Genomic DNA, 12,693 nt, shown 5'->3' with positions numbered 1-12,693 from the left:
TCTTTGAACTCATTAAGATACTCATACCTCCTGTGTGATGAAAAATAACTGAAATGATATCTTATCATAATAATGAAATGCACCATCTGCGATGGAAGGTGATATGATGTGTCTCATAGACCCCCACAAAGTTGCACCTAAATGTGAAAGAAAAGTATCACGTGCAACTGTGTAATTTTGAAACTCCTGCACAAGAATAAATAAAATTATAAAAGAAATCGCTTCACATTTAACAAAGAAAAAAGATAAATAAATAAATAATAAAATATTCATTATCCAAGGGAAATTCAGTGTTCAGCGTAGAAATAACTGATTAGCAGAAGTCCCCAGTGGAAAAACAACCCACAACACCCCCTCCTTGTTAAACCAAATGGCATACCTCATGAGTATCACTGAATAAATTCCAATTCTCCATTCTCTTTAATGCCTCTATTGCCTTTCTCTTATGACTTTCGTCATATTCTTCACCTTCAAATGATTGGAGCTCATTTTTCAAGTCCCTCATTCTCTCATCAAGTTCTGAAATCAACAAAGAAAAGGTACAAAAATCCTTACTTTTGAGCAAAATAACAATCCTAGGGCAAAACAACTCTCACATTGCAAACACCACCATGCTATATGGTAGTAATATCAAACATAATTGGTAAGAAAAAGAAACTGGTGCATTATGATGTTGCTCAGAAAAGTAAATCTCTTATAACTTTAGGTTGTAAGTAAACTAAAGAAGTTCCAACTGTCTCGAAAAATAAGTAATTTAAAGAAGAAACACAGTTACACTCCAAGGATGCGATCTTTCAGAAGAAGGGGATTACCTTCACACAGAGCAAGCTTTACTTTCCTGCCCTTGCAATGTTTGAAAGCAAAAAGCTCATATATATCAATCTCCGCAAGAAGAATATCAATGGCCTGATGATCTTTCTGCAAATCTCACAAGCACCACCAATTAAAACTCAAAGTGGGAAAAAAATCCTAAAGTTCAATGCCCCTCTCCTTCCTCTCTACGCACACACATGCACACACATATATATGAATCATAGCTAGTTTCTCTCTTTCTCTTGCTTTCTCCCTCTCTCCCAGACACAAAACTATATAGGGAAAGAGTATAGCATCATTCTCCTTTTAGTTGGGATTACGATACATAAATCCGACAACAGATGAGTTGGTAAAAAAACAGCAACATTCTCCTTTTAGTTCAAAAACATGAAGATAAGAATTGTCAAAATGAAATATTATGCACAAAAGAATAAATGAGATTCAAATTGACAAAAAAAAAAAAAAAAGATAAAATCATTTTTATCACAGAGCACATACATCACCAAATACAGCAAATTTTTCCTGAATAGCATCCTGTAAGCGATCTTCTGCTTCATCTTCTGAAATTTCTGCACACCCGACAGAATATTCAATACAAACAGGGCCAGAATAAAATATGAAAATCTGCAAAGAATGAAAATATATGGATGCAGAATAAAATAATGGTCATGCTTACAGAATACAGGGCCACAAGAATTTTTCCTAATCTTCAATTTATTAAATAAAGTTTGCAAAGATGTGTCCTCTATGCTGTAAATTCCTTTCATAACTTTTATAAATCAAAGGTGTTTTCATTATCAAAACAAACTTTTGCGTTACTGAATGTAATTCATCCAAACAAAAATAATTGCTAAACCCTGTTTTCATATCTTTAATAGTTACAAATTAATGACAAAATAATTTCTCATCTGGCTCTTCTGTTTTTGCAAGCATGATGCTTGAATGGGGACCTAAAATATTAATCTTTTAAAATATGAACAGTAAAGATCAGCACACCTGTTAGTTTTTGGCTCGTCAAATTTGTGTCCTTTTCTGTTTAGGATTGTTTTAGGGAAAGGGTGCACCAATTCTTCTCCTAAAAGGGCTAGGAAAGAATCTTAGTTTCCTGATTCAATGTAGATTAGAAATCCTAGAAGTCTATTTGGAATTGGAAAGGAAGTCTAATTTCCTATTCCACTTAGAATAGGAATTATAATCTGTAAAGGACATGTAAGCCAACCCTATATCTATAAATAGGGTGCGGCAAGGCTGTTTTTCTGTAGAGAGAAAACAGCAAAACAGCAGAGCGTTTTGAGATTAGTTCTAGGGTTTGCATAAGTTCTGTAATCTCTACTATTAATCAAAGAAGTGGTGATTTCCCTACCTAGGGAAATCATAACTGGACGTAGGCATAAGTTCTGCCGAACCAGTATAATTCTTGTGTGTTTTAAGTTTTCTATATTTGCTAGTTTATGTTAGTTTTTGGCTCGTCAATTTGTGTCCTTTTCTGTTTAGGATTGTTTTAGGGAAAGGGTGCACCAATTCTTCTCCTAAAAGGGCTAGGAAAGAATCTTAGTTTCCTTATTCAATTTAGATTAGAAATCCTAGAAGTCTATTTGGAATTGGAAAGGAAGTCTAACTTCCTATTCCACTTAGAATAGGAATTATAATCTGTAAAGGACATGTAAGCCAACCCTATATCTATAAATAGGGTGCGGCAAGGCTGTTTTTCAGCAGAGAGAAAACAGCCAAACAGCAGAGAGTTTTGAGATTAGTTCTAGGGTTTGCATAAGTTCTGTAATCTCTATTATTAATCAAAGAAGCGGTGATTTCTCTACCTAGGGAAATCACAACTGGACGTAGGCATAAGTTCTGCCGAACCAGTATAATTCTTGTGTGTTTCTAAGTTTTCTATATTTGCTAGTTTAGTCTATTGTCGTTGGTTACATCAAAGAACAAGGTCCAGTGTGCGGGTTTTTCAACAATTGGTATCAGAGCTAGGATCAAGGTGTTCTACGATGTTAAAAGGGAAGATGAATGCGGATCAAGGACCTGCGTTAAAACCCTTTGACGGCAAGGATGACTTCACGGACTGGCAAAGGATGATGAAGAACGTACTGATACAGCAGGATTTGGATGATGCACTTGATGGTAAGAAGCCGGAAAGCATGACAGAAGCAGCATGGAATAAGGTTCTCAAGAAGGCCAAGAGTTCCATCGAGATCCATCTCACAAGATCAGTTCGGTCACACATCACCGAAAAGATGTCTGCCCAGGAAGCATGGGAAAAATTGGAGAATGTTTATATGGGAAAAACCGTGTCCAATAAACTTTTTCTAAAGGATGAACTATTCGGGTTTCGACTAGAAGAAGGAGGTGATATTGAAGATCACGTATGCAGGTTCCAGAATTGCATAGCTAATCTTCAGAAAGTCGAAGAAACTTACAAAGATGATGATATGGCTATCATCCTGCTAAGGTCTCTACCTTCGTCTTTCAAGCACTTTCGAACAACTCTAATGTTTGGAAAAGAGTCCTTGAAGCTTGAAGACGTAATTCAAGCTCTTCAGTCATATGCTAAACTAGATGATATAACTGAAAGCTCTCAAGGCCTTTATGCCAAAGGCAAGGAGAGGGGGCGGGAAAAGACAAGGGAAGAGAAAACTGGCAACAGAGGTAGGTCAAAATCCAAGAAGAAAAAGGAAAAGAAGGAAGGTTGCTTTGAATGTGGTTCAGCCGATCATTGGAAGAGGAACTGCAAGATTTGGAAAGAAAAGAAGGTCAGATGAGGAAGAAGCTCAGGTGGAGCAAATTGAGCAAGAGGCCGAATCTGATGGTTTTGAGGAAGAAGAAGAGCATCAGCATCATTCACCAGTTAGGAATCAGGTGGAGCAAGAAATAGGACAGATTGAAGGTACTCCAATCCGCCAGATATCCCAAAGGAGTCAAACTCCACCCAACAATCCACCTGCATTCCAAAGATGCATAGCACTGGACAAACCTATGCGGAACAAGAAGAAACTTGACAGGTTTGGGTTTGACCAAAACGAAGTTAATTATGCTCTTAACATTAGTCAAGGATATCCGACTACTTATCGAGAAGCTATAGCAAGTGATGAGCGAGATAGTTGGATAAGTGCTATGACAGAGGAAATGGAGTCTCTTTACAAGAACTCTGTTTGGGAGTTGGTTCCTAAACCCAAAGACAGAAAGCTAGTTGGATGCAAGTGGGTATTTAGGAAAAAGGAAGGACTACATGAACAAGATGCCGTGAGATTCAAAGCAAGGCTCGTGGCTAAGGGGTACTCGCAAAAGGAAGGGGTGGATTATGATGAGATCTTTTCACCTGTAGTCAAGCATACTTCTATCCGATTGCTTTTAGCAATGGCAGCTCAGCATGACATGGAGATTGAGCAGATGGATGTGAAGACAGCGTTTCTTCATGGGGATTTAGAGGAGACGATATTCATGGCTCAACCAGAAGGGTTTGTTGAATATGGGAAAGAAAACCTAGTATGTCAGCTAAGGAAGTCCCTGTATGGCCTGAAACAGTCTCCAAGACAGTGGTACAAGAGGTTTGATTCATTCATGCTGAAAATTAATTTTAGAAGGTGTTTGTATGACTGTTGTGTGTACTATCATGTGTTCCAAGATGGGATGATCATATTGCTATTGCTATATGTGGATGACATGTTAATTGCTTGTCAAGACAAGTCTAGAATTCAAGACTTGAAAAGGATGTTGAGCGAGGAGTTCGACATGAAGGATCTAGGTGCCGCACAGAAGATCCTTGGCATGGAAATTCAGAGAGATAGGACCGCCGGAAGGATTTGGATATCACAAGCCAAGTATATTCAGAAGGTTCTTGAGAAGTTCAACATGCAAGAAGCAAAGGTAGTTTCGACTCCTTTGGCAGCTCACTTCAGGTTAAGTGGACAACAGTGTCCTACGTCCGAGGAAGAACAAGAAGAAATGAAGAAGGTGCCTTATGCTAATGCCGTGGGCTGCCTCATGTATGCAATGGTATGCACACGTCCTGACATAGCTCAAGCAATCAGTGTCGTTTCCAGATACATGGCAAATCCAGGAAAGCAACATTGGGATGTAGTCAAGTGGATTTTGCGTTATTTGAAGGGTTCTTGGCGACAAAGGATTATGTTTGAGAAGCAAAAGGAAAATGCAGGGGTGTTAGGATATGTGGATGCCGATTATGCAGGGGACTTGGACAAGAGAAGGTCAACTTCTGGTTATGTGTTTACATGCGCAGGAGGACCAATCAGTTGGAGGGCACTACTGCAACCAATTACAGCTTTATCGACCACAGAGGCAGAGTATATTTAGGGGTGGTTCGGTATGGGATCCCATACCGAAACCATTGTCCCGATTCCCAAACCGAAATTTTTGGGAATCCCAAATTCAATCCCAATCCCAAACCAAATTTTCGGGAATCCCAATTTTCGGGAATCCCGAAATAATTTCGGGATTTCGGGACAAATCGGGAATCCCAAAATGCTTTTGGGCTTTTGGACTAAAATTTGACATATTATGTTTTTGGGCTAAAATTTGACATATTATAAAGTAATAAATAAAGTAACAAACTCAAAAGCAAAAATAGTAGTTACAAGCCAAGGTTTATAAATAAAGTAACAAACCCAAAATCAAAAAAATTAGTTATGAGCCAAAATTGTGTTGTATTCTCCTCACCTCCCAATTAGCCGTGTCTAAAACAATAAACCACAAATCATTTACATTGAATTATAATCTAATAGATAATAAATACTAAGAAAATAAAAGAGGAAATTAAATTGTTTACAACTAATAAATAATGAATAATTCAAATACAAACTTTTCATATCACTAACTATTAGTACTAGTTAGAACTTAAACTACATCAAATATTAAGGTGCATCAATTATAACTATCAGTATACCCTTTATTAACCTCCCTATAGTGAATTACACCACATCAGTTATATTAATTAGTTTTATTAATGTACTAGTTTATCAATTAACAATATGCATGCACAATATTAAGGTACGTATAATATATGTATACTGATATATATAATCAAACTTTTCTGATGAACTTAAACTAATATCCAAAGATTAATCACATTAGTTGAGACAACTGGAATATAGAAACAAACAAAAGATTAATCATATTTATTTCAATTCGGTATGGGAATACCGAAAAAATGGAGATGGAATACCGAATCCCATACCGAAAAATTTCGGTTTGGTTCGGGATTACATACCGAAAATTTCGGGAATTTTGGTTTGGGATTTTTTTGGTTTGGGATCGGGATTTTTTCGGTTTGGTTTGGGATTTTTGGGATTTTTTTCCAGCCCTAAGTATATTGCATTGGCCCGAAGCTGGAAAGGAAGCAATTTGGCTTAGTGGCTTGGTAAGTCAAATGGGAATCACTCAAGATTGTGTGAAGCTTAAGTGTGATAGTCAAAGTGCCATTCACTTGGCAAAGAATCAGGTTTTTTCTGGAAGATCAAAGCACATTGAAGCAAGGTATCACAGAATCAGAGATTGGGTGGAGTCTAAGGAAATTTGGATTGAAAAGGTTCATACGGATGACAATGCCGCAGATTTCCTTACAAAGATAGTGCCGGCCAAGAAGTTCAAGCATTGTTTGAACTTGATCAATCTCGTTGATTGATTAAAGTGGAGCACCTCCTCACCTGAGGTGCAATGAGGCAAGAAGGAGGTTGCCTAGGTGAAGACTCTTGAAGTTTTCCAGAGCTACTTCAAGAAAGTTCAAAGATACTCTGGGGTGCAAACGATCAAGACTTGGTTTGACTCACCAAGGTGGAGATTGTTAGTTTTTGGCTCGTCAATTTGTGTCCTTTTCTGTTTAGGATTGTTTTAGGGAAAGGGTGCACCAATTCTTCTCCTAAAAGGGCTAGGAAAGAATCTTAGTTTCCTTATTCAATTTAGATTAGAAATCCTAGAAGTCTATTTGGAATTGGAAAGGAAGTCTAACTTCCTATTCCACCTTAGAATAGGAATTATAATCTGTAAAGGACATGTAAGCCAACCCTATATCTATAAATAGGGTGCGGCAAGGCTGTTTTTCAGCAGAGAGAAAACAGCCAAACAGCAGAGAGTTTTGAGATTAGTTCTAGGGTTTGCATAAGTTCTGTAATCTCTATTATTAATCAAAGAAGCGGTGATTTCTCTACCTAGGGAAATCACAACTGGACGTAGGCATAAGTTCTGCCGAACCAGTATAATTCTTGTGTGTTTCTAAGTTTTCTATATTTGCTAGTTTAGTCTATTGTCGTTGGTTACAGTCAAAGAACAAGTTCCAGTGTGCGGGTTTTTCAACAGTTTAGTCTATTGCCGTTGGTTACATCAAAGAACAAGGTCCAGTGTGCGGGTTTTTTCAACAATTGGTATCAGAGCTAGGATCAAGGTGTTCTACGATGTTAAAAGGGAAGATGAATGCGGATCAAGGACCTGCGTTAAAACCCTTTGACGGCAAGGATGACTTCACGGACTGGCAAAGGATGATGAAGAACGTACTGATACAGCAGGATTTGGATGATGCACTTGATGGTAAGAAGCCGGAAAGCATGACAGAAGCAGCATGGAATAAGGTTCTCAAGAAGGCCAAGAGTTCCATCGAGATCCATCTCACAAGATCAGTTCGGTCACACATCACCGAAAAGATGTCTGCCCAGGAAGCATGGGAAAAATTGGAGAATGTTTATATGGGCAAAACCGTGTCCAATAAACTTTTTCTAAAGGATGAACTATTCGGGCTTCGACTAGAAGAAGGAGGTGATATTGAAGATCACGTATGCAGGTTCCAGAATTGCATAGCTAATCTTCAGAAAGTCGAAGAAACTTACAAAGATGATGATATGGCTATCATCCTGCTAAGGTCTCTACCTTCGTCTTTCAAGCACTTTCGAACAACTCTAATGTTTGGAAAAGAGTCCTTGAAGCTTGAAGACGTAATTCAAGCTCTTCAGTCATATGCTAAACTAGATGATATAACTGAAAGCTCTCAAGGCCTTTATGCCAAAGGCAAGGAGAGGGGGCGGGAAAAGACAAGGGAAGAGAAAACTGGCAACAGAGGTAGGTTAAAATCCAAGAAGAAAAAGGAAAAGAAGGAAGGTTGCTTCGAATGTGGTTCAGCCGATCATTGGAAGAGGAACTGCAAGATTTGGAAAGAAAAGAAAGCCAAGATGGAAGGAAGCTCAGGTTCCGCTAGTGCAGTCACCGAACATGAGAGTGACGGGGAACTTCTTTCGGTAACATCGGGCTCCAAGGCTTTCAATTGGATTTTGGATACTGGATGCACGTTTCATATGTGTGCAGTAAAAGAATGGTTCGATACTTACAAAGAAGTCAGCAGCGGGGAAGTCTTAATGGGGGATGATTCTTCATGTCCTGTAAAAGGAATCGGCACTGTTCGAATCAGAATGTTCGATGGGATGATACGAGCTTTGGGGAACGTCAGGTATGTCCCTAGACTAAGAAAGAATTTGATTTCCTTGGGTACTTTAGATGAGGCCGGTTATGGGTACAAGTCTAAAAAAGGAAGACTCAGGGTAACCAAAGGATCGCTAGTGGTAATGTGGGGTGACCTACAACCCAATAAGTTGTATAAGTTAATTGGGACCACTATAGTCGGGGGAGCAGCTGTTTCTGTAAATCAAAGTATAGAAGACAAGACTGAACTATGGCATCATAGGCTCGGGCACATAAGCCAGAAGGGATTGCAAGAATTACACAAGCAAGGCCTGTTGGAAGGCGTGTCAGCTTGCAAACTGGACTTTTGTGAATACTGTGTTCTTGGGAAGCAAAGAAAGGTATCATTCGCAAGTAGCAGTGCAGATAGCCGAAGTAAGGAGCGACTCAGCTATATTCACTCAGATGTTTGGGGTCCTGCTCCAACTAAATCAAATGGTGGAGCCAGGTATTTTGTTACTTTCATGGATGATTTTTCTAGGAAGGTTTGGATTTATTTCATGAAGCAGAAATCAGAGGTTTTTGCAAAGTTCAAGGAATGGAAAACAGAAACCGAGAATCAAACTGGAAGAAAGATCAAGTATCTGAGAAGTGACAATGGAGGTGAATATACAAGTAATGAGTTCACCGATTACTGCAAGCAGGAAGGCATCATAAGGCACTTCACAGTAAAGAAGAATCCCCAACAAAATGGAGCTGCTGAGAGGATGAACCGAACTCTCATGGAGAGAGAAAGGAGCATGCGATTTCATGCAGGATTGCCTGATAGTTTTTGGGCAGAGGCTGTTAATCATGCAAGTTATTTGATTAACAGATCACCATCTACAGTTCTCGGTTTAAAGAGTGCATAAGAGGTATGGTCTGAGAAGCTGGTGGATTATTCCAAGCTTAGGGTGTTCGGCTGTAGTGCTTATGCACATATTCCAAGTGATGAAAGGTCCAAGCTAAAACCGAAGTCTATACTTTGCATATTCCTAGGTTTTGAGAAAGGAGTGAAGGGTTTCAAGCTTTGGGATTTCAACAACAGGAAAAAGGTTGTCAGTCGAGATGTTGTCTTTGATGAGACAACCATGCCTCTAAATAAAGTCGAGAGCAGTAGGGAGAAGAAGGATGATGCTGAAATTGAAGCAACAAAGATTCCGTTAATCAGTTCAGATGAAGAAGAAGCTCAGGTGGAGCAAATTGAGCAAGAGGCCGAATCTGATGGTTTTGAGGAAGAAGAAGAGCATTAGCATCATTCACCAGTTAGGAATCAGGTGGAGCAAGAAACAGGACAGATTGAAGGTACTCCAATCCGCCAGATATCCCAAAGGAGTCAAACTCCACCCAACAATCCACCTCCATTCCAAAGATGCATAGCACTGGACAAACCTAAGCGGAACAAGAAGAAACTTGACAGGTTTGGGTTTGACCAAAACGAAGTTAATTATGCTCTTAACATTAGTCAAGGATATCCGACTACTTATCGAGAAGCTATAGCAAGTGATGAGCGAGATAGTTGGATAAGTGCTATGACAGAGGAAATGGAGTCTCTTTACAAGAACTCTGTTTGGGAGTTGGTTCCTAAACCCAAAGACAGAAAGCTAGTTGGATGCAAGTGGGTATTTAGGAAAAAAGAAGGACTACATGAACAAGATGCCGTGAGATTCAAAGCAAGGCTTGTGGCTAAGGGGTACTCGCAAAAGGAAGGGGTGGATTATGATGAGATCTTTTCACCTATAGTCAAGAATACTTCTATCCGATTGCTTTTAGCAATGGCAGCTCAGCATGACATGGAGATTGAGCAGATGGATGTGAAGACAGCGTTTCTTCATGGGGATTTAGAGGAGACGATATTCATGGCTCAACCAGAAGGGTTTGTTGAATATGGGAAAGAAAACCTAGTATGTCAACTAAGGAAGTCCCTGTACGGCCTGAAACAGTCTCCAAGACAGTGGTACAAGAGGTTTGATTCATTCATGCTGAAAATTAATTTTAGAAGGTGTCTGTATGACTGTTGTGTGTACTATCATGTGTTCCAAGATGGGATGATCATATTGCTATTGCTATATGTGGATGACATGTTAATTGCTTGTCAAGACAAGTCTAGAATTCAAGACTTGAAAAGGATGTTGGGCGAGGAGTTCGACATGAAGGATCTAGGTGCCGCACAAAAGATCCTTGGCATGGAAATTCAGAGAGATAGGACCGCCGGAAGGATTTGGATATCACAAGTCAAGTATATTCAGAGGTTCTTGAGAAGTTCAACATGCAAGAAGCAAAGTTAGTTTCGACTCCTTTGGCAGCTCACTTCAGGTTAAGTGGACAACAGTGTCCTACGTCCGCGGAAGAGCAACAAGAAATGAAGAAGGTGCCTTATGCTAATGTCGTGGGCTGCCTCATGTATGCAATGGTATGCACACGTCCTGACATAGCTCAAGCAATCAGTGTCGTTTCCAGATACATGGCAAATCCAGGAAAGCAACATTGGGATGTAGTCAAGTGGATTTTGCGTTATTTGAAGGGTTCTTGGCGACAACGGATTATGTTTGAGAAGCAAAAGGAAAATGCAGGGGTGTTAGGATATGTGGATGCCGATTATGCAGGGGACTTGGACAAGAGAAGGTCAACTTCTGGTTATGTGTTTACATGCGCAGGAGGACCAATCAGTTGGAGGGCACTACTGCAACCAATTACAGCTTTATCGACCACAGAGGCAGAGTATATTGCATTGGCCGAAGCTGGAAAGGAAGCAATTTGGCTTAGTGGCTTGGTAAGTCAAATGGGAATCACTCAAGATTGTGTGAAGCTTAAGTGTGATAGTCAAAGTGCCATTCACTTGGCAAAGAATCAGGTTTTTTCTGGAAGATCAAAGCACATTGAAGCAAGGTATCACAGAATCAGAGATTGGGTGGAGACTAAGGAAATTTGGATTTAAAAGGTTCATACGGATGACAATGCCGCAGATTTCCTTACAAAGATAGTGCCGGCCAAGAAGTTCAAGCATTGTTTGAACTTGATCAATCTCATTGATTGATTAAAGTGGAGCACCTCCTCACCTGAGGTGCAATTAGGCAAGAAGGAGGTTGCCAAGGTGAAGACTCTTGAAGTTTTCCAGGGCTACTTCAAGAAGGTTCAAAGATACTCTGGGGTGCAAACGATCAAGACTTGGTTTGACTCACCAAGGTGGAGATTGTTAGTTTTTGGCTCGTCAAATTTGTGTCCTTTTCTGTTTAGGATTGTTTTAGGGAAAGGGTGCACCAATTCTTCTCCTAAAAGGGCTAGGAAAGAATCTTAGTTTCCTGATTCAATTTAGATTAGAAATCCTAGAAGTCTATTTGGAATTGGAAAGGAAGTCTAATTTCCTATTCCACTTAGAATAGGAATTATAATCTGTAAAGGACATGTAAGCCAACCCTATATCTATAAATAGGGTGCGGCAAGGCTGTTTTTCTGTAGAGAGAAAACAGCAAAACAGCAGAGCGTTTTGAGATTAGTTCTAGGGTTTGCATAAGTTTTGTAATCTCTATTATTAATCAAAGAAGTGGTGATTTCCCTACCTAGGGAAATCACAACTGGACGTAGGCATAAGTTCTGCCGAACCAGTATAATTCTTGTGTGTTTTAAGTTTTCTATATTTGCTAGTTTAGTCTATTGCCGTTGGTTACATCAAAGAACAAGGTCCAGTGTGCGGGTTTTTTCAACAACACCCATATTAAACATTACCACATTATCAAGCATAATAATTTGATAATTACTGATGAAAGATTTGCAGTACCTGAAACTGCACCAATCGTTTTTTGCACATTGGGAGAACTTAGTTCTGTCCGAACACCTTCCCCACCAACAGCTGGTCCCCACGAGAAAGGACCTGCACTTAAATCAATAAAAGCCCACCTGATCCAGAATGTATTATTAATTAGCATGAGTATGATGACGGTGTGTATTTATTCCAGTGTTCATGTATGGATCTGCATGTGGACATCTGGATAAGCATTAGGGGGAGAGAGAGAGACACACACACACACACACTCACACAGAGACAGAGGGATTTACCTCTCCTTTCCAATCCATGTATCTGTAAGACATTCACCATGAAGAACATACGCGTCTCCAGATTTTAGTTCCTTACTGAAAAGAAGCTTCATATCTTCATTCTTCCCTTTCAATAACTATAATAGAAAAAACCATTCTCATCAAACGTGTATACGAAATAGTTAAAAAGATTTAATCTCTCAAGTTTTAGTTTTATTTTGCTCTGTCTTAGTAGTATACTCATAGGACCAGAAAAAGGTATATATACCTGTAAAACTTTGTTCTGCACGATATCCGCAGTGTCCTTTCCTTGATACAACTTCGCCACATTATTCAATGCTTCTTGGCATGCATTGTACCATTCCACCTGAAGAAAATAGGTGAACCATAATACTGTAA

The 12,693-nt window shown here is 39.3% G+C and overlaps 1 protein-coding gene across 1 annotated transcript in view; it reads right to left on the bottom strand.

Annotated features, from left to right (window-relative positions):
- The window catches only part of LOC103965040, a 29,018-nt gene that overhangs the window by 9,544 nt on the left and 6,781 nt on the right, over positions 1-12,693 (bottom strand). Inside the window, exons 11-17 of the mRNA XM_009378059.3 lie at positions 12,563-12,661; positions 12,316-12,431; positions 12,038-12,156; positions 1,312-1,382; positions 813-918; positions 380-519; positions 28-186 (exon numbers count right to left, since the gene is read on the bottom strand). Of these exons, the coding sequence (XP_009376334.2) occupies positions 28-186; positions 380-519; positions 813-918; positions 1,312-1,382; positions 12,038-12,156; positions 12,316-12,431; positions 12,563-12,661 (810 nt within the window). The remainder of the gene's footprint in view (positions 1-27; positions 187-379; positions 520-812; positions 919-1,311; positions 1,383-12,037; positions 12,157-12,315; positions 12,432-12,562; positions 12,662-12,693) is intronic.

This window comes from the organism of the source record quoted next, unplaced genomic scaffold (assembly GCF_019419815.1).
Source record: "Pyrus x bretschneideri cultivar Hongxiangsu unplaced genomic scaffold, Pyrus_bretschneideri_v1 Contig14, whole genome shotgun sequence".
NCBI classification, from domain to species: Eukaryota; Viridiplantae; Streptophyta; class Magnoliopsida; order Rosales; family Rosaceae; genus Pyrus; species Pyrus x bretschneideri.
The sequence above is the reverse complement of the archived record's forward strand: the minus strand, read 5'-3'. Positions and strand labels throughout refer to the sequence as shown.